Below are 23,788 nucleotides of genomic sequence, written 5' to 3' on the forward strand. Positions count from 1 at the left end.
TTGCTTGTCATCCTGAACACATGCACATAGAAAGTGTTTAACGTGTTGTGTGTGAACAATTGCATTTTGGTCTGGTAAGTATTTATCTCGTTAACAGCCTTAGTTATATTGCTAAGTATGGTGGACATAAATGGAATAACGTTTAAATTAAACTGAAATAAATCAAATCCAGTTCCAGGACAATGGTAAGGTGCTGTCCACTTTTTTATATTTTAAAAACTGATGTTGATCGTAACAACAGCCAATTAGTTGGGATATCAGGTCTATTACATGACGACTAGATTCACCCAATGTTTCTCAGGGATCTACAAAATCAGCATTGTCACGTCTGTATCTAAAATTCATTATCTATTTGCCGTAAACTTACGGTACCATTGTTTGTTTGTTTTTTTAAATCACTTGTAATTTTTTGTTGATTTCTCTCAAATCGTTCATTTCTTCCCATGTAATACCGTCTGAATTTCGTTGATATTGCAAAATCTTTACATTTTGTGTATTTTGTATTTCCTTTTTCATTTCCTCTGTTAATTGCTCTTTGGATTGGAACATTTTACAGCTGATACTACCCTTTTACTTGTGTGGTTTAATTTTAGTTACGTCTGGATCTCAAATGAAATTCTGCGAAGACTGATTCATTCAAATCAGTATATCTGCACACAGCGAAAGAGGTGTAAAATTTGATTTTATCCTTGACTTGTAAAAGCTCTTCCTTTGTCCACTGATTTCGATTCATTGTGTGGTAATCTTACCGGAACAGAAGATTTATGGATGTTTTAAAAATCTACCTGGCTAAATGTGGTCCAGGAAAACACAGTTGGTTGCGTAGTGTGCTATATATTCTTTGAATGAAATTTTAAAGAAGTCCTAAGTATCCGCGATGGCATCCAAACTTATGATTATTCCAACCATTTACCTTGTACGAAATCTATTATACCGGCTTGGAGTCTTTTACATTGTATTCGCTAATCAACTTTTATGAGATATTGTGTAATCAACTTTTATGAGATATTGTGTAATCAACATTTATGAGATATTGTGTAATCAACTTCATATTTTGCATGTTATCTCTTTTTCAATGTTCAGTAATGCCCTTTCTTATCCTACTAGGACATTGTCTTCATTTTATTGTCGCCTTATTAACTTTGGACGTATACCATTTTGCTGTCTGTTGGTAGGTATTGTTTTAAGATTAAGTTTCCGTACCATTTTGCTGTCTGTTGGTAGGTATTGTTTTTTAAGATTAAGTTTCTGTACCATTTTGCTGTCTGTTGGTAGGTATTGTTTAAGATTAAGTTTCTGTCTTCCCTCTGGTTTTGTAACCAGCACAAATTCTCATGCTGTACATGTTGTAACTTTCTCTATGCTCTAATGCGTAGTATTTTTTTTCCCGTCTGCCACATTGTAGAAACTTGCAATCTTCAATTGTTGTAATATTCTTTGATGTACCTATTTGTGTACCGTGTACCATCCGTTTCTGAAGGAAAGAGAAAATGTTTTGGTACACATTTTCTCTCAATAGTATAATCCGTGCCGGATTAACCGCTGAGCACACTCAGCACGTGTTTAGGGCACCAGCCCAACAGGGGCACCAGAAAAAAATTCAAAGTAATTGTTGATGATACAATTGAATGAATTATATATGAACATTTTGATCTGCACGTACGAGTATTTCGATTTGGAATGATGGCAACACTGGTATTTTCCCATCTTTTAAGCTTTTAATATTGGTTTTTATTAGTTTCACAGTTTGTAAGGGGGGGGGGGCGTGTTTTCAGTGTTTAGGTCCCAGGAAGGCCTTAATCGGGCACTGAGTATAATGTTTTCAGCTGGCTCATAACTTATTAACGATTCATCATGTCCTTTCATTTCCACTACTATAAAACAAGATTTTCTGTTCATCCTGCTGGTCTACAAAATCTGTTAAACTTTTTTGGATACGTCATCTTGTTTGCTGTATTGAGATAACTCTTCTTCGTAAACATGCCTGTTTATTCTCAAATGGATCACTTAAAATTACTTGCCTGATTTTAAACATTTCCTGGCTACTGCCAGGAAGATAGCTTCTTCTATTTTTTTCTTCTTGCAGTTTTCAATTCTATCTATTTCACCGATATAACTTATGGTGTTCCAAACGTATCAGTGTACAGGTAATCGAATAATTTCATATATAAATTTGATCTGTTTTCTTCGCTGCTTGCTTCGACCGGGGTCACCTCCATTGATTTGTGAAGAGTGTTATTTTATCCCTCAGTGAAATTTGGTTTAACGCCACTATTTTCTGGTTCCATTTTGCATAAAATGCTTTAACATATATAAATTCAGTTATCTGCATTGTGATTTCCATAACAATCAATTTGTAAATTTACAGATTTTTGCCTTTTGTGTGCTTCTCTCGTGTTACTGGTGTCTCTCCTCTCATGTTACTAATGTCTTTAAAAACATAGCCTCTCTACGACGAAGTTAATTTTTAAACCCTTCATAAAGAAACTATCTTACATTTTGCGGGAAGATTAATCGAGTCGCATTAATTTTAATATATTTTTGTTGCGCTATATTTGGATACAATTTATACTGTTGGTAGCCGGATGTATTTAGCCGATATTTATAACTATAATCAGAATTGCTTGTATTAGGATACGACAACTATTTTAAAACTCGGTGTAAAATACTCGTGTCCAGATCTTCTTTTTCATGCCTCTAAATATGAACCGTTTAAATTTCTGAATTAAATTTACCAAACTTAAAAAATTAGATCAATAATACTGAAGAACGAGTAGAGCAGGGCCGGGGCGTACGGGCCGGGGCGGGTTTTTTTTATCTTTAAACAGTACAACTAGGTTCCCTCTCTATAATTACGGATTAGTAAATATTTGTGTAACACAAATAGCTACGGAGTTTGAAACTAATTTCAATACATGAAAGTAGTCATTCATTATCATCATTCATAATCTTTTGTGTCAGGCAAGGACTACTACTACTACTACTATTGCTATTACTACTACTCTTATTGCTGCTGCTGTTACGGCTGTCGTAATCAACGATAAATTCGTTTTTCTGCAATAAATTTTTTGTCTTTCATAATAGTTCTCCGAATATATATATATATATATATATATATATATATATATATATATATATATATATATATATATATATATATATATATATATATATATATATTTATATATATATATGCGTGGTGTGCGTATGTGCGCGTGTGTTTGACATTATTTAATATTTATTCATGTGGTATGAGCATGTATATGACAATATATTCTCATACGCTCGCTATTAGGATAGCTAAGAACTGCGTGATGGTTGCTCGCCGGTTCGGTGGACTAATTTTTCTTTTGTGAATATGATTGGTCAGACATCAAGATCGAAAATCAAGTATTTACGTTTACCATTATTCTAGTGGGGATCTCCAGCAAGCATTTACGTTTACCATTATTCTAGTGGGGATCTCCAGCAAGTATTTACGTTTACCATTATTCTAGTGGGATCTCCAGCAAGTATTTACGTTTACCATTATTCTAGTGGGGATCTCCAGCAAGGTCATAACTAGATCATGCGATTTAAAAAGTATAAGAAACTAAACTAACGACTGACGATACCAACCGTGTCCAACAGGGGTGTCCAAAGTCCGGCCCGCTAGCCAATCACGGCCCGCGGTAAGATTTCATACGGCCCGCAGCTTCGGTCATATAATGTATTATTTATGGCCCGCTAGCACGCGAACGCTTCTCCGCTCATTTCTGCCATGGCGACTGATGCACACTTACGCACTTAGACTTATGGTACTTATTTTATTAAACTCTTGAATAAGATTTGGTTATAACTATTGATGTTATGTACCTGTATATGTGGCACAAACTATTATTTTCTGAAAGATCTTTTAAAAGACAGAAACAAAATTCACTTGTTTTAAACTTTAATGATAACAGAAAACTTTGCATTAGTTATAACTCCTGTTTAAAATGACGATGAGGCAAAGATTTTTTTCTAACTCATGGAAATTTAAGGTATTACATACAGTTCAATGTTATCTGACTCTCCAGATATGAATGAAAGGCAGAATTGTGTTTTTAGAGTTGTTCATACCTGCCTGAGTGGCTTATATTTAGTTACATTGCCATTTGAAAAATAAAGATAATTGTTACAATGAAAATTGCTTCATTTATTTATTGCTTATTTATTTTTTATTTATTTATTGTTCTATATTCTATAACAGTGTATATCTGCATGTAATTTTTGTGCTTAAAAAAAACATCAGAAGGAACTATTGGCCTCCGGGCATCTTCACTTTATCAAATCTGGCCCTCTTTGCAAAAAGTCTGCACACCCCTGGTGTACAATAAAATGGATGCAGCCTTAGCTTCAAAAGTTTACTGCAAATATCTGATTTCTAGCCCTAGCATATTACTGTGTGGTTTGTTTTAAAGGGGAAGTAATAACTCGAAAGGAGACTAGAGCTTAATTAAACAATGCTGAATCGTCATCGTCAGTCATTGGTATGATGGGCTTTTTTTGTTTTTTTTCTCGGTCCATGGGAGGTAACTTCTTCGAATAGCGCCCCTTTTTCTTATCGAAAATTGTCTGCAAAGATAACAATGGCAGCTGAGAGTACAAACGCACTCTAAAGAAGCCGTATTGGCAAAAATTAGTTGTATGATGATATATTCGTTTGATGTTGGTTACTGGGGTTGGCTACAGAATATTACGTATTCGGTGTGTTTAGGATGTGTAGGATTTCAAGTCGGTCATAACGGTAAACTAACATGTAACTAATATTGCAACATCTGTTGTAAATATCGGCAACCTGCAGGGAATCGCGATAGCTCAGTTCCCAGAAGACCGGACTCGTCATCTACGGCTTGCATGTTCGATCCACGCAATCAGGCCCGATCCATGGATTAGTCTGGTTCCCTGCTTAGTATGCTCCCTGCGTTGCCCTCCGCTATTAGTATAGCGGAGGGCAACGTAGGGAGCATACTTAGCAGGAAACCAGACTATCCTAGGATGTGCGTAGCCCAAGGCAGAATATGGGCCCAAGGCAGCATTGCGAAGTTGATTTCCTGAAAGCGCCGGGCCCAAGGCGATTTACTCGTTCGTCTTGCCCTAGGGCCGGGCCTGCACGCAATGGCCCAGCCTATGTCAGCTGCATTGGTGTGTCCTTCAGTGAGGCACTTAGCTCCCATTCCCTCTGTGTGATAAAGTGTTAGTCCCGCAAAAATATTTTTCCTATTGCACTGTTTTTAAAATTATTCTTGGTAACGTATATTTTTGACATTACATATATTATAATGATATGTGCATATAAATTCATAAGCGCTTCAAATACAGGGGAAAAACTGGCTAAGTTAGATGCACAGAACTATTTCGCGATTTTTTAAAAATCGTTGGAGGTGGGAGTGTTAGGGTTGGCAACGAAACACAGAGACGGTCGGCCGACCGGAAACACACGTATGAGGGGGAGGGGGAGTTGGCCTTAAAAGTGACATTAAAACCCATGCATAAAATAATTAACGACAGTCTGCAATGACTTGGCGTGGAATATAAGTATACTCACTATTTTACTAGTTTCTTACGAGCTTTTCATGCAAATAGAGGAGCCGCCACACTACCAGGAGCAATATGATTTTACTAGTCTGGAAGGTTTTGGACTTCTTAAAATAGCGCAGATTTAATTTCAAAGGAAAACTAGGCAAAAAGAAACTGTGTTTGGAAGCGCAGACGTTCCGCATTGTTATTTTATAAGTATATAGTAACGTCTGCTATGTGCTGCCTATGTCATTAGTATATAGTGACATCTGCTATGTCCTGCCTATGTCATCAGTATATAGTGACGTCTGCTATGTACTACCTATGTTATCAGTATATAGTAACGTCTGCTATGTACTACCTATGTCACCAGTATATAGTAACGTCTGCTATGTACTACCTATGTTATCAGTATATAGTAACGTCTGCTATGTACTACCTATGTCATCAGTATATAGTAACGTCTGCTATGTACTACCTATGTCATCAGTATATAGTAACGTCTGCTATGTACTGCCTATGTCATTAGTATATAGTGACGTCTGCTATGTCCTGCCTATGTCATCAGTATATAGTAACGTCTGCTATGTACTGCCTATGTCATTAGTATATAGTGTCGTCTGCTATGTCCTGCCTATGTCATCAGTATATAGTAACGTCTGCTATGTACTACCTATGTCATTAGTATATAGTGACGTCTGCTATGTCCTGCCTATGTCATCAGTATATAGTGACGTCTGCTATGTACTGCCTATGTCATCAGTATATAGTAACGTCTGCTATGTACTGCCTATGTCATCAGTATATAGTAACGTCTGCTATGTACTGCCTATGTCATTAGTATATAGTGACGTCTGCTATGTCCTGCCTATGTCATCAGTATATAGTAACGTCTGCTATGTACTGCCTATGTCATTAGTATATAGTGTCGTCTGCTATGTCCTGCCTATGTCATCAGTATATAGTAACGTCTGCTATGTACTACCTATGTCATTAGTATATAGTGACGTCTGCTATGTCCTGCCTATGTCATCAGTATATAGTGACGTCTGCTATGTACTGCCTATGTCATCAGTATATAGTAACGTCTGCTATGTACTGCCTATGTCATCAGTATATAGTAACGTCTGCTATGTGCTGCCTATGTCATTAGCATATAGTGACGTCTGCTATGTCCTGCCTATGTCATTAGTATATAGTGACGTCTGCTATGTCCTGCCTATGTCATCAGTATATAGTGACGTCTGCTATGTACTGCCTATGTCATTAGTATATAGTGACGTCTGCTATGTACTGCCTATGTCATCAGTATATAGTAACGTCTGCTATGTACTGCCTATGTCATCAGTATATAGTAACGTCTGCTATGTGCTGCCTATGTCATTAGCATATAGTGACGTCTGCTATGTCCTGCCTATGTCATTAGCATATAGTGACGTCTGCTATGTCCTGCCTATGTCATCAGTATATAGTGACGTCTGCTATGTACTGCCTATGTCATTAGTATATAGTGACGTCTGCTATGTACTGCCTATGTCATTAGTATATAGTGACGTCTGCTATGTCCTGCCTATGTCATTAGTATATAGTGACGTCTGCTATGTCCTGCCTATGTCATCAGTATATAGTGACGTCTGCTATGTACTGCCTATGTCATCAGTATATAGTAACGTCTGCTATGTGCTGCCTATGTCATTAGTATATAGTGACGTCTGCTATGTCCTGCCTATGTCATTAGTATATAGTGACGTCTGCTATGTCCTGCCTATGTCATCAGTATATAGTAACGTCTGCTATGTGCTGCCTATGTCATTAGTATATAGTGACGTCTGCTATGTCCTGCCTATGTCATTAGTATATAGTAACGTCTGCTATGTCCTGCCTATGTCATCAGTATATAGTAACGTCTGCTATGTGCTACCTATGTCATTAGTATATAGTGACGTCTGCTATGTCCTGCCTATGTCATTAGTATATAGTGACGTCTGCTATGTCCTGCCTATGTCATCAGTATATAGTAACGTCTGCTATGTGCTGCCTATGTCATTAGTATATAGTGACGTCTGCTATGTCCTGCCTATGTCATCAGTATATAGTAACGTCTGCTATGTACTGCCTATGTCATCAGTATATAGTAACGTCTGCTATGTGCTGCCTATGTCATCAGTATATAGTGACGTCTGCTATGTATTGCCTATGTCATTAGTATATAGTGACGTCTGCTATGTCCTGCCTATGTCATCAGTATATAGTCTCGTCTGCTATGTGCTGCCTATATCATCATTAGCCTTTTGCTTCATCACTGCAAGTAAAGACTTTCCTCTTTGTCTCCCCTACATGATCGACGCATTACTTAAATCGACTCACAAATAAGCAACTGCACCCGCAATGGCTTCTCTATGGTACGTAGTCATACTTTCGATGTTAAACTTTCAAAATATCATTTTGAAGTAAATTGCCTCCACCATTTTCGGCCGATATACATTGCACTACTGTTACACGCTATTGGCTAGTTGGTGTTGCATAATAAGGGAGACAACTCATGAAATCCAATAGATGTCGCTAGGACAAAGTACTGAAATATATGCTCGATCAGCCAAGGTGTAGATAGGGTTAACATAACGGAACCATGGCCAACGAAGATTACATGACTGTGGCAGTGTCCTTATCAATACAAAGGGAGGTAGCCCACTGTGACGAATATGAATTAAGTGTTTTTTGCCTTGGAAATGGTTCTACTTTATTCTTGTCTATCTGGGTATAAGATTTCATAGGGAGAAGTAAATAATAGAATAGCGTCGTGTTAATGTCATCGAAGCAACGAATTGTTCATCATCACTGTATTACAGCACTTGGCTATATTTACCGGTATATAGTTACTTATGTTGCTAGCTTTCAACCAAAAGTTTTCAACATTTCTGAACAAAATGTATATCGGTTGAGGGATCACTTGTTTAGAATATGTATCAAGATTGTATTTGAAACCATAATAAATTAGGTCACTGTCCTTAAAAGAACAGCTAATTACATTAAAAGAACAGCTAGTTACATTAAAAGAACAGATAATTAGATTAAAATAACAGCTAATTAGAATGTGCATTTTCATTGCGTGAAATCCTATAAGTATAATTTCTGCTACAAGTCTACAGAAACAAAATTAGTTTTGGAAATTTAAGGGTAAAAAAAAAATTGTTCAAAGCCTATCAAACTGTTACGCACAATATTTGTATTGAAATCTCAATGAGAAGAAAACGAAAACAAATATTATGTCGCGTCTATCAATTCACAAATATTTCGGGTCATCCATTTTCAATTAGGCTAAATCAAATATTTAAATGCGTCAATTCAATACGTGACCGTTCCAGACGAAGGGCACTTATGAATTCATAGCTAACCAAAATGCCAGAACACTTCGCCAAGTTTGATCAACTAATTGAAATGTCAAGTAAGACCTACCTAATGGACTAGGTCACGCTCGATTGGTACGATTCACACGACCTTACACTTTAGCTCAGATGACATGTTCCTTCCTAGGTCAATGAGGGCATCCATCTTTACAACGAATACGAAAAATGAGACCATTTCGAACAGTGTTCAAACACACATATAAAACTTGAAAGGTTAACGCACACTGTATTTTAATCGTCGCTTTTAAGAAGACCTCACTTGACCCCACCTGATATGGTTATACACCGTAGCGACCATGCTCTTGGTGCGAGCTGCCAGGCGATACTTTGCTCTCTATCCAGCAATTTGCATACCACATTGCAAAAGTAGGTTTTCCTGGTAGAATCATAGTAAATTATTGTATGATTGAGTGTCAGAATATGATTTTCCTCCTATTACCTGTCTTGTTTTGAGAGAAACTGCGACTGCAATTCATATCACATTATCTCACCCTCCCCTTTGTAAACAGCAGACTATTTTCATATTTCGTATTTGTCGCAAGAATTTTACATTACCAGTTAAAAGCGGAATAAATATTCCCTGTCATTTGTTAATAGGCCTAAATTTAGGGATTTAAATCTTAATTTTCAAACCTCTGCTTTCGTTTTCTAACTTGTATTCTTCATTATTTCGTGCTATTATTTGTACCATTCCCAAAGATGCCCTTATCAATTTTATGGAAATGAAGATAGTCTATTTTAAATGCGGACAAAACTATGATTCGTCTTTTCATCTTTTTTGTCTTCAAAATGTATGTAGCAACACTGACTTACAGACTTGCAAAAATATTAAATTTAAGAATTTTGTTGCAAATATAAAGTTTAGATGATCATGTTGCCCAGGAGTTTCTAAATTCGAAGTAAAGTAACTTGTAAAGACAAAGATAACAGGACAAAGAAGGTGAACGTTTACTAGCTGGATCCCGTAATGAATATACATGTTTGAAATAATTGTCCCTCGCCACTTTCACAACATATCATATGACATAGTATATCACATAAAAGTAGAACGCAAGTAGACTTACCAGTCCGCGCATGTGAGTCAGTACGGGGGTTTTGTGGTTGAAGAAGGTCAGCTCCTTCTGGGTGAGAGCTGAATGTTCCCGGCCATGACCTGGGTAAACGAGTCGACCGGTCATCGCTAATCAGCCGACCGTGTGCGTCTCCATTGTGACTACCAGGAGAAGAAGAAAATCTTTGTTATTCATAAATTGTTTTCAAAGGTGAATTATAATAATGATCTTTTCTAAATTCGAGATTATTACGACATCAGATAAATACTAGCATTTTATAATCTAATTCATTAATAACTCATTCGGTAAGACTTCGGGTACGAGTATATTCTACTTGTTTGATACATAACCGTAAATTGGAGGGGAAGAAGTGAAAAGACAACCATACGGAGGAGTGCGAAACAGAGTTAATGTTTGGTTTGGTGTTTGAAGGCACGAGACGGTTGTTTAGTACCGACGTAATTGAAGTAAATTGCCTTTTATAGGGACACGCCACGTTTGCGGATTCGGGCTGAACTGTGGAAGGATCTGAAGGCGCACACTTTCGGTTATGATTCTGACAAGCTGAACACTAAAGCTGAAACAGAGAGGAAGATGAGACTTGTACATTAAAAAAATTGTATGACTAAGATAACAATTTAATATATCAAAACAAAAGGCCAATGCACTCATTCGCTGTTAAATGCTTCCAACCTCTTGAAAATAATAATAATAATAATAATAATAATAACAATAACAATAATAATTTTTGAAGTTAGTCAGTTGATTGATACTTGATATTGTATATGACCAAGTAGACTGGACAGGGCTAATACATATACAATCAGAGCAGTAGTAGTAGTGACAAAGGGACAAGCTGCTTAGGACAGTGCTTACAAAACAACCACTGCGTTACATGAATTGACTACAAGAAGGCGTCTGACCAAAATAAAAATCTGGAACAGGTTGGCATGTCCAGAAACATACAAAACAGTCGTTGCAAACAGTATGATGATGGCTAGAGCTCAGCGTCTTTGGTAATAAGTTCCTGGAAGTCGGGATTAATAATAAAAAAAAATACCTTTTATTATCATTGCTATTTTGTTTGCACTAACAAGAATGTTGGAATCGCAAAAGGTATGATACAAATCAAGGGAAATATCCACTACTATGGGAAATATCCACTACTATCCGTTGTTCATCGACGATCTGAAGCCGCACTGGCAAAGAAGGTCTGAAATAGTTTCAGTTGCTCAGGCAGTAAGGATTATGACCGTTCAGATCCAAATGTAACTAGTAAATGGACAAAGGCTCAGACATGAAAAGAGTGAAAGCAGATGGCATCAAGCTCCAGAACAACGAGATATTGAAACAGTTTGGGACAGGATGCACTTTGCCTCAAAAAATTTAAGCTATCTTGACTCAAATAGCATGAAACATAAATGAGATGCAGGTTAAAATCAGAAACGATGACATAAAGATGAGGAATGTATTGAGCTCGAAACTAGGTCGAGGCGATAGTCACAGACATCAATATTCGGGCAAGCTTGATTATCAGAAACACAACTTGCTTTACGGACTGTGAAAAAGAGTTGGAAGTTAGGTAGAGCGCGATCAAAACGACTGATTGATTGAACTCAATGGATGGTCCAAACAGACTTACATTCACAGAAAGATTTCGGGAATGGCGGGAATAAATGGTTTAAATAGAAAAAGACATATACACATAGGAAAAAATATCACGATGATCCTAGAGATGGTTTAGTGAAATTGTCAAATATATTCAGCCAAGGCAGGTCTTATGAGGTGTATCTTGTTAAGGGGTGTTTTATGAGCTGTATCTTGTAAATGCACATCTTGTGAGCTGTATCCTGTCAAGAAATGTCCTATGAGCTGTATCCTGTCAAGGAATGACCTATGAGCTGTAACATGTCAAAGCATGTCATATGAGCTGTATCCTGTCAAGGCATGTCCTATGAGCTGTATCCTGTCCAGGTCTGTCATATGAGCTGTATCCTGTCAAGGTATGTCTTATGGGCTGTATCCTGTCATAAGATATTAGAGCCTTTCAGCATATGAAACAATCGCAAGCTGAGCGAAGTACGTGATGCATATTACAGTAGCTGTCACCTGCTCAGCTAGCGTAGCTGGGAGATTGGGTAAAGGTTGGCTTTTCAATCGTTTCGATTAAACTACGGTTACTGTAAACCGCGTACAAAAACATTGTGTTCACCATCACAGCATTTGTCCTGAAAAAACCAGGTACACGAGATAACCTCTTTGTTTTGTCTTTATTTTATATACTTTACGCTTTTATCATTATCTCGCTTTGGAACTAAATCCTCGAAATTATTATTGTGTCAAATTCTTTAAACAGAATGAAACCCTCTGACATACAAGGGATTACGTTCACAATAATGTGCCAATAAACACGGCCATATTGAGAAATGGACACTGGTTATGTAATTCCCGCTGTTACATCGCTGTTGAGTTCATGCATATTCAACGACTCAATTTGTTGCTATGTGACCATGTATACAGATGCATCATATGCGAATTATAAATCAGTCATGGCTTTTATCATGTTTATAACATGTTCAAGCATATATACATAAAAAATATGCCAATCAAATTTTGGTCAAAATGAGTTTGGAAAATCTTTATCAAAAGACTCCTAACTGACTTATATGCAACTCACACGTTCGCAAATTACATTGTTTACAGTGACGATGTCATAGTATTAAATGCTTGACACGTGCACAATGGCCTAGTCTAATGGACAAGATGACACGTTAGTCACAATGGCCCAATCGAATGGACAAGAAGGATATATCAGCAGAATTAGTATCTTAACGATAATAAACACTTCAAGGAGACAAAAGCGACATTTTATCTAACCGCTGGAAGTCACTCGAGTTTATTTAATTAAAATTTACTTCGCCATATCGTTAAGAAACCAACCAATTTAAAGTCTCCTTAATGCGAAATTTTAACCTTGTGATTCATACAATAAATACGCTATGTGATGTATGATACACAGTCTTACTGATTGATTTTATGCCAGACAAATATTTAATACTACAAGACTCTTGGTGTTACCACTTGCTTTGAACAGAGCTTTACGTAACTGAGTTTTGATCAAATTTTAAAGATGCCTGATTTATTAAAACTGTTCTTGAACCACTATTGCGTCATTCCAAGAAATTCGAACATTGCCAATTTTATTTAACAATGGTAATTAAGTATTTGGTAACATTTTTTCTAGCCTTTAAATTGTATATGGTAAAGCATTGTCTTGTTGCGTTATTGTAATGCCAGGATGCTGATTTGATTTGGTTTGATCTTCGGTGTTACGGCACTTCAACACCTATACGGTTGCATCTTATAGGGGCAAGAAGAGTATAGTGCTTTGTCCAGAAACACGAAAAAATAGATCTAAGCTGATCCGATGGTGGGAATCGAACCCGCACTCTTCCGATCACGAGTCTAGCGCCTTAACCACTATTTCACTGCAGCTATAGAAATGGCGGCGTGAACTTACATGTATTTCTATTCTGTTATCCATCTAATTTTATCAGTTTTGCTTTTGGAATATCTTAGTTTCTATCTTTTTTTATTTGTTTCCAATCTTTTCTACATTGCTGAGTAGGAAAGCAGCTTCTTAGTTTAACAACGCTAAAGTTTCCTCTGGCTTGAATAAGAACCTCCTAAAGATGTCTACAGTCGATATGGCATTCTGTTACGTAACATAAATGTTAAAATCATACTATTATCCGGGTAGTTTGCATATTGATTAGGTATAATGTACATTTAAAAAATGTATTTAACCATGGTTAAAATGTAGAGGCGCCTTGCACTTTTAATAAATCTTTAAATGAAAACAGTTTTAATTTTGACACGAAATCTGAGTCGATTGAGCTTGAGTAATGACGCATCATTCTTTCACTCAATGGCTCTCAAATACACAATGTGCATATTGTATAACTATGTGTTTTTTGAGGCTATTTCAGGTAATGTGAGATGGATACCACTGATATTTTCTTCACTTAATTGCGACAGTTATTTTACATAATTATAGTCTAAACATATTTTATTACCATCAAGATAAAAGAATTATAAAGTAAAAGACTGGAAAGAAATTCATCATTTTAATGGTTTATCAATATCACTTTATCATACAAAAATAAACATAAATGCAAAAACGTTGAGTCCAGTACAGTGCATGTAAGGTAAAGAGAGATTCTGTAAGTTGTTTTCATAGGCTGATGGTCTTTATACGCAGGTTTTCTGATATAAAATGTATTTATTTTCTATACAAACGAGACTACGTAAGATCTACTGAGCTTGACTTTAATACCCAGATTCGTTGCTGCATCAGGTTTAGGTTGGTTTGCATGCGTATGTGTGTGTGTGTGTGTGTGTGTGTGTGTGCGTGCGTGATTGCGTGCGTGTGTGTGTGATAGAGTGATAGGTTGATAATGATCACTATATCTTTACACAGTACACGCTTAACAATTTTAAAGCCTGACACTAGGCAAGGTATTTTATTGCCCATTGAGAATGAAATGAATCATTATAACACAATATTTTTCCTTTTTCCTCACCATAAGTTATACATAATGATCGGGAGGTCTATATTTATTCCAAATAAGATCTTGTACATATATAAAATTCCCAGGCAAGCAAAGAACTATGGCTGTCTAATTGGTAATAATCGGTTCGCCGGTTGAGGGATGTTTGAATGTCTGCTTTTATGAATAAAGAGACAAATGAAAGAAAATCCGCGTACATTGTTGATCCAAAATGTTAATAAAATGTGTAAATGATTTATGGTGCATAATACAGTGATTAAATCGTTGTGACAAGATGGCAGTTAATGTAAACAGAGATGACAAATTTCTATTGGCTGTTTGCTGTAGGTAGTATGTATTACTATAGTACTCTATTAGATCGACAAAGCTTCGTAAATTGAGTTTTAATATCTAAATTAGCGCGTTCGTCGTTGCCATGAAAACATACATAAATAGGTTTAGAAGCAACGCACACAAGGCAAAACTGAAGGTAGTTGTCTGGAATTATTATAAAGCAATTCAACCTACATGGGATATTTCGGAGAAAAGGGTGTCTTAGACAGGCCCAATTTAAAACAGTTTGCTTGTAAACCTAAATGACATGCACATCAATATTCTCTCTCTCTCTCTCTCTCTCTCTCTCTCTCTCTCTCTCTCTATATATATATATATATATATATATATATATATATATATATATATATATATATATATATATATATATATATATATATATATATATATATATATATGTGTGTGTGTGTGTGTGTGTGTGTGTGTGTGTGTGTGTATAAGCAAATGTATCAGAAAATCGTTATCAGAACAACACAGCTCCTTCAATTTTCACAACTGGTCGGTCAGTATTAAAAGTTCACAACAGAAAATCTACTTTATGTATTAACGTTTAAGCTAAAAATTTGGAAGACATAACGTTATTGTAACACATTTATTATTATTATTATTATTATTATTATTATTATTATTAGTATTAGTATTAGTATTATTATATTACTGTTGTCAGCCCTTTAATAAACTAAATCTATTTTGTTTAACAATCAAAATGTTTGTAACAAAGTTTCCATAACAAAACGTCTTGTGTTAAAAATAAAAAAAATTATATTTTCTGTAAGATGGTTTTGATATAACGCTCAAAAGGTAGTCAAATTAGGTCAAGACTTACAATCTGTTAGGGCTTAATTAATTTAACTGTCAGTATCGATGATATGTTTTTTATATTCTGAATAATCTAGTTTCAGTATTTGTTTACAATTTTAATTTTCCGGTGACCTAGTGGTTAGAGCTTCCACATTGGATGCGGGAGGTCGCGGGTTCGAACCCCGGTCGAGTCATACCAAAGACATAAAAATGGTACTTACAGCTGCCTCGCTAGACGCTCAGCATTAAGAGTTAGTGTTAGGACTGGTCAGACTGGTGTCAGGATAATGTGACTGGGTGGGACACCATGCTACATGTCTGCGGCATGATGCCCCAGTGCTAGACATCACTTTAAACTGCCACACTGCAGACATTGTAGCGATATGTCTGAAAAATTGTTAAAGCTACGTTAAAAAACCAAATCACACACATACACACACACACACACACACACACACACACACACACACACACTTTTAATGTTAAACAATTTTATCTCAAAGAACAAATGGTATATTGAACTTACCATACGAAACATTGCCCAATTTCGCGAAACAGGGTTTTAAGGTTTCCTATACTTAAATTTTGCCTGTATTCGTCTGCCTAGACTACATTTGTTTTTAACATACGACAGACTCAAGTACGTTGTTTTGAAGTTACAGTTTTAGGAGTCATACTAAACTTGTGTCCCATTTTCTCAGAACAACATGGCATGCGGTTTGCAATGTACATATAAAGATTATACTCGAAAAAGACATGGTACGTGGTTTGCATTGTACATATAAAGATTATACTCGAAAAAGACATGGTACGTGGTTTGCATTGTACATATAAAGATTATACTCGAAAAAGACATGGTACGTGGTTTGCATTGTACATATAAAGATTATACTCGAAAAAGACATGGTACGTGGCTTGCATTGTACATAACATAGATTATATACACAATAACATTGTTTGTGATCTGCATTGTACATAAAATAGATCATGCCCAAAATATCATCGTCATGTAGTAACACAAAAAATAGTTTTAACTCAATCTTTTTGACAGGTGTTTTTGGAAAAACCGATTTTACCGAAGTCTGGAGATTTGTCTATATGCCAATTAAGATTACAGGTTGTATTGATACCGAGTTGGGAATGGAACCTAATGCCATTTTTACAAAGGAGACAATAAGAATGGTTTGGAAAAGTCGATAATGATTCATGTCCAGTCTATGGAAAATAAACGGAATATTTTTCCATTTGTTTTTTAAATGTTTTTCCGTAACTGACATGAATATCACACTTCTGATCGAAACTTTCCTCAATAATTGCAATCCCAGTTTATTGAACGTTCATGCTTTGGGAAAAAATTTCTTCTATGTTTCTAATCAGAAAATAAGAACTTAAATGTGTATTTTCTAAATATCTTCATCGCTACTACTAGATTTTGGACCTATAAAAGAAGGAACCTTGCTATAGACTAAGGGATTTGTTTAAGATATGATAAGAAGTTTCAGATTTACTTTGAAAAAGTACACATATTTTGTTCATACTTATTACAAGATGAAAAACGAACAACACATCTTTTAAAAGCATTTCTGTATGGAAAATGCCATCCTTTAAAAGTATTTCTGTATGGAAAACGCCATCTTTGAAAAGCATTTCTGTATGGAAAACGCCATCTTTTAAAAGTATTTCTGTATGGAAAACGCCATCTTTGAAAAGAATTTCTGTATGGAAAACGCCATCTTTGAAAAGCATTTCTATATGGAAAACACTATCTTTGAAAAGCATTTCTATATCGAAAAAGCTTTGAAAAGCATTTCTATATGGAAAACACTATCTGTGACAAGTATTTCTATATGGAAAACACTATCTTTGAAAAGTGTCTCTATGTGGAAAACGCTATCTTTGAAAAGAAATTCTCTATGCAAAACACTATCTTTGAAAAGCATTTCTATATGAAAAACACTATCTTTGACAAGTATTTCTCTATGGAAAACACTATCTTTGAAAAGAATTTCTACGTGGAAAACACTATCTTTGAAAAGAATTTCTATATGGAAAACATTATCTTTGAAAAGTGTTTCTCTGTGGAAAACACTATCTTTGAAAAGTGTTTCTATGTGAAAAACATTGTCTTTGAAAATTATTTATATATGGAAAACACTATCTCTGTGCCAAGATTAACTACAAATGTTAAATTACGTGATATTTTTGGAAACATCAATTTCTTATGTTCTGTTAAACGAGTATACTTTGTTTATATGTACTGATGATTACTCTTACAAAAGATCCACACAAAAAAGACTGCCTAGATCTTGGCTACAGTGTTCAAATGTTACGATACAATCAGCCCAAATAGTCTATCCTATTGTTTCCTTGAGCAAAGCATTTTACTCCGATTGTCTTCGCACTAGATGACCTTTTTGTATATCTGCCGTGAAAAACGAAATGAAACCAAGGCCATGCTTTCAGCAAAAAACCGTATCTTAAACCACACAACAAAGAATGATTTGCACAAAAATAAATCTTCGTGCAAACTTTTTGTAAGTATTTAATGTCTCATTTTGCTCATAACGAAATCGATACATTTTCATTAAACATAACGACATTTGTGGCGATAGATACTAATGTGAATGTCGTATTTTACACAATTCGTCAAACCAGATTTCAGCTAAAGAACAAAATGTTACGATGGTGTGACGTCAAAGTCACATAAGCCTTACTTGCGATACGATATCTACAGCGATTGTTCGATCTTGTTTTTTTCTTCAGTCTTTTTATTTCTGATCGCTCTTTAATCTCTTGGTTGATATTTGTCTCCCTTTAGTTTATTTCCATACTATTCATTCACTACAATTCTGTTTTGATTTTATTCCAGACGATTGCAGATAATTTTTAGATATTTTACTTAGATGTTTAAACAGACAATCTGTTGACTTGCTATGGGCAGAAACATATCGTGGCAAGGAGTCCTGTTGGAATAATAATTCTTATTGCTTAAGTCAAACTTAAAATTAGTACACAAAGGGTAATTTTCGCTGAGAGATTGGTATATTTCTGTTATACAAAAGGGAATTCATTTAGTTAAAAGTACGAGTCCTTTTGTTTAAACGTACGAGTAATTTTGTTTAAGGCTTATTAAATGATTAACACCACGTGGTAGAATTAAGAGTCCCTAACAATACTACCAGCAGGCGCACACATACGCACACATACAACCTATACCACCATTTAAATCTAGGCACATAACTAATTATATAAATAATACCAGGCACAAACCGTATCTCAAAGATCTTATAACATTTGTAATTCAGTACAAAACAAGCAATCCTAACACTTGGTCGAGAATAGCAAACCGAAATGTTAGCCCCAGGACGAGTTTTATACTCGCTGGTGTACATTGCAAGCGCGAGTATCATTTTTCTTGTCCAACAGTTTTTGCTGGTTTACTTGGTCAGCTTATGTCACCTCTAAAATTTTTACTTAATGGCCCGTTTCAGAACTGTTTGCAATTAATTAGCAAATTAATCGTAAAGCTTACCGAAAGGCATTTTTTTTTTCTGGATTGTTGTAGAGTGATTGGGAAAGAGATCTGATCTGTTATTGTCAGAAAAATCAGAATCATTTGGAATATACAATTGACTTGTGGTAATATTGTCATGTATTTTTTGTGGGGCCGGGAATTCACCGAGACAAAACTATGACGCAGATTAAACGGATTAGTGATATTTAAATTCCTTTTTTCTTTTAGTCCGCTTTGAGATGGGGGTCATCTAAAGTGAGATACATGTCCATTTTCGGCACTTTAAAACTTCAAGCTAGATAATTTTCCATAATTCGTGTTTCGGGTATTTTTTTATCACTGTATTATTTATAAAGTTTGAAAAGACTTCCCGAGCATCACCTCCAAAGAGGAAGTAAAAGTGTAGAAAAGACAACTTACCTCCTTCTTTAGATGATGAGCCGCTTCACATGTCCATTCTAGCTTAGTCAAATGTGTATGCATCCAATATTTTCCATCGTACTGTATTCTGAATTTTCTTACCTATCAATTAAATAGCGAACTTGTTTATACTTGAAAGCGATATTCAATTATTTACCTTGCTACCCATCCAGATAAATTGCCAACGATAAAATGCCTATAATTAGTCTGCGATATACCCGATCACAGTGCTTTACCACACGTGTAATGTCCGTGGTATGGAGTGCGTTTTCTCATGTGGATTTTTAGTACAAGTCATAATCGGGCCGAAAATAGATCTAGTACATAGAATAAGGAGTCCGCCATAAAAAAGAAGTGATTTTCGAACTAATCTCGTTTTCCCACACCTATGTATCTGATTACGTCTCGCATGCAATAATGAACAGAAACTGTTTACTAAAGGTATTCAAAATTAAATTCTTTATCCAACGCTTGGCGTTATTAGACGTTTTGATGACTTCGATTTCAATTAGATTAACTAGATTAAACCCTGTCTAAACAAAACAGTCTCTTTGGCTACCGACGCAGACAATGGCATCCCGATTTTAGATTGAACATTTTGTTTTGTAAACTCTCTCCAGTTAGAAACGTGCATGTAACCAGGGCAACGTGCTCTTTTGTTACACGTGCTGTGAGGTGAAAAAGTCACAGTGACAGTTGTCCTTTTAGTGAATGTATATTACATTTTCAAACTGAACAAAAATAAAACTTATTTCGTTCTTCATCCATCCAAAGTCCAGGCGCTTAATCATCACACAAAAAAGAAAGAAAGAAAGACAGGAAGACAGACAAAACGTAAGGTAGAAAGGTAGAGCACTTATTAATCGTTCCACATATATATATCCACACACACACACACACACACATATATATATATATATATATATATATATATATATATATATATATATATATATATATATATATATATATATATATATATATATATATATATATATATACAGAAAGAGAGAGAGGGAGGGGGGCACACAACGACTGCCACTAAATAGCTAAGTCTAGAAAGAAATAGCGAAACATGATTATCTGTTTGTAAAACGGAATTACTCCTTGATTCAGACTGGAGTGTAGATTACCCCTGGATATAAACATGCCTATTGAATAGAATTTATTGAACAATAAGATTTACATTCATTGCGATAAAGGGTCCTCACAACGGTTTCATTGATGGAAATGCTATTTATGAATCTATACGTATAATTACTTATTAAACCCAAAATGTAAGTAGAGCCATACATACAATAGGGTAAAAGTTACATTAAAATAAGGGACTAAATAAGCTGCGTTTCAACCAGTGCCGGATTAAACCCCGTGGATGCCCTTAGGCATTAAGACAGTCGAAATCTTGCACCCCCACCCTCGCAAATTATCTCCTAATACGTTTTATCAATATTATTTGGATCCGTTGTCACAGGGCCCCTAAGCCGGTACCTACTCTGCCTATTTGGTAATTCGGCATTGATTTCAACTTATCATTTATGTATGTGTTACATGCACATTAGAACTGGTCGATGAACATAGATAATATGATCGGGTATGTTTAAAATATTAAAAACAATATCGTCATGAAATCATTAATATTTAGTCTTTTAGTAAATATGCTATTGTATAAAAAAATGCACGTGATCCAAATATCGCGAGACTTTTGCTGAACCGTTAAAGAAGGATACTTTAATTAAGGTTAGAGGGTATTATATCAATAACCATTTGTAATTCTCCATCTACACTCTGCGAGCAAAGGCTGGGGGTGGGGTGGACGAAGAAGGAGCGATGATAATGACGATGATAATAATAATAAAGATGTTATCGTGATGGATTTGAAGACGACAACGACGATGATTATATATATATATATATATATATATATATATATATATATATATATATATATATATATATATATATATATATATATATATATATATATATATATATATATATATATATATATATATATATATATATATATATATATTCTTTAAAGATTTTCTGGTTTTGGCTGAAATAGGATTATGAGTGGTCTGGTGACACTTTTTTAACGATAAGCTGTGCTCACCTTTCCCAAAATGACTAGTTTTTGTTTAGCTGGATATATATCAGTATAATTGTGTTGTTGTTGTTGTTGTTCTTGTTGTGGGGTTTAACGCCATTTTTCAGCACACGATAGGCTATACATGGCGGCCAGTATTAATGGTGCAGGAAGAACCCGGGAAAACCCAGGGAAGAACCACCGACCCACGAGAAGCTACTGGCAAGCTTTCTCACATACCCACATTGGCCGAATCCTAGACTCGAACCCACGCAGACAGAGGTGAGATGGTAGTGATCAGTAACGGAGAGCGCTTTAGACTACTCGGCCACTCGGGGCCCCTATAATTGTGTCAAGTGAAAATGGTCTCTCCCTTGGGACTTGTAGAAATAAAATATTAGCTTCAATTTACATGTTATTTAACTTGGTATATTATTATATTAGCTCCGATCAACATATTTCTTTCTCAAACAACATACCGTTTTTGATCGCTTATAAGACGAGTCCAACTGTAAACTGCACAAACCAGAACTGTCGTCGCATCATGCGCCGGCAGATCTGGGTCAGTGCAGTTTGTTAGGAGTAATCAGTAGAACGAAACGACAGAGAAGCTGATCTACAGGCCTATTATGCTACGGCAGATCTGGATCTTTTTTTGAAGCTGGACTCTACCTATAGATGGGTACAAACGGTACCTAATGAGTTACGCTTAAGCAAGGTATTCATTACTCACGTATATTCAGACCAGCCATGTGGTACTGAGGCTCGAACTCGCGACCAACGAGATTTGAGTCCAGTACTCTACTGATTTTCATCAATGTTGTTCTTCTGTTAAAAATGAAACTTTGAAAATATTACGTTTTAAACTTTTTTCCCCAGTTCCTTGAATGTATCTATTTATCTAATGATATATTTTCAATGCAAAGTTTAGAGTAAAAGCTCCACCGTTTATATGAACTATTCATACGTCTTTTTAGTACAATGAACAGCATAATGCGAACAGCATAGATCCAGATATAACTTCGCATAGTGCGCTTACTGATCACAGTCACTATTCGTTTGAAAAAGATCTAACTTCGCATAATGCGCCGATTGGTCACAGTCACTGTTCGCTTTGAGACGGATCTAACTTCGCATAATGTACCGATTCATGACGGTCTACGCTATTTCCTTGAAACAGATCTAGTTTCGCATATTGTACAGATTGATGACGGTGTACACTGTTCGCATGAAACAGGTCTAGCTTTGCATATTGTACAGATTGATGACGGTGTACACTGTTCGCATGAAACAGGTCTAGCTTTGCATATTGTACAGATTGATGACGGTGTACACTGTTCGCATGAAACAGGTCTAGCTTTGCATATTGTACAGATTGATCAGGGTCTACACTATTCACTTGAAACTAGGAGTATATTAATATAATTTTCCAAAAATACACTTTTAGAAGAATCTAATTTGTTATACTCCACTGAATGTTGCAATCAGCCTCGAAATATGCAAGCATGTTCCTCAAACAAAGGAGAAAAAGGACGTAGGCATTAATTGCTACCTGTACAGTAGTAACCACCTTTTTTGAAACTATCTTTTGTAATTACTTTTGACAACAGCAGAATAAGTTAAAAATAAATGTGAATGCAATGCATATTTTTACATGTCATTCTCTCAGATATACAACAACTTTACAATCTGTTTCTTTGTATTCGTACAGCCGAAATTAGAACTTGGGCTAGATAGTAATGATTTCTGACATGGATTAAAATCAGATGCAATATATTGTTTGTTTGTGTTTTAGTTCTTCAAAATTTATCACGGGCTAATTTGCCGGTGGATATCTTCACATCTAAAATGTTGTGATAAATCTTAATTTCCACCATTCAAATGTCATAAAAATACATTTATCAAACCGACTAATAGTGTTTATTCTACATTTATTTTACAACATTGGATTCCTCAAAGCAGACTGTTATGTACGCTTTGAATAAAACTGGTGTACATTAAATTACAAATGGACCAAATTTTATATGATTTCGGCATATGTTATCAATACTGATTACTTCAAG

At 35.5% G+C, this 23,788-nt stretch overlaps 1 protein-coding gene across 1 annotated transcript in view; it reads right to left on the reverse strand.

Moving 5' to 3' along the window:
- LOC149784915 (uncharacterized) overlaps window positions 1–19,841 on the reverse strand; it is a 133,841-nt gene extending 114,000 nt beyond the window's left edge. The window contains exons 1-2 of the mRNA XM_089978508.1: window positions 19,640–19,841; window positions 10,013–10,161 (exon numbers count right to left, since the gene is read on the reverse strand). Coding sequence (XP_089834634.1) covers window positions 10,013–10,126 — 114 coding nt within the window. The 5' untranslated portion in view covers window positions 10,127–10,161; window positions 19,640–19,841. The remainder of the gene's footprint in view (window positions 1–10,012; window positions 10,162–19,639) is intronic.
- Window positions 19,842–23,788: the final 3,947 nt, after the last annotated feature.

This window comes from Sinohyriopsis cumingii, chromosome 13 (genome assembly GCF_028554795.1).
Source record: "Sinohyriopsis cumingii isolate HCF-2022 chromosome 13, ASM2855479v2, whole genome shotgun sequence".
NCBI lineage: Eukaryota > Metazoa > Mollusca > Bivalvia > Unionida > Unionidae > Sinohyriopsis > Sinohyriopsis cumingii.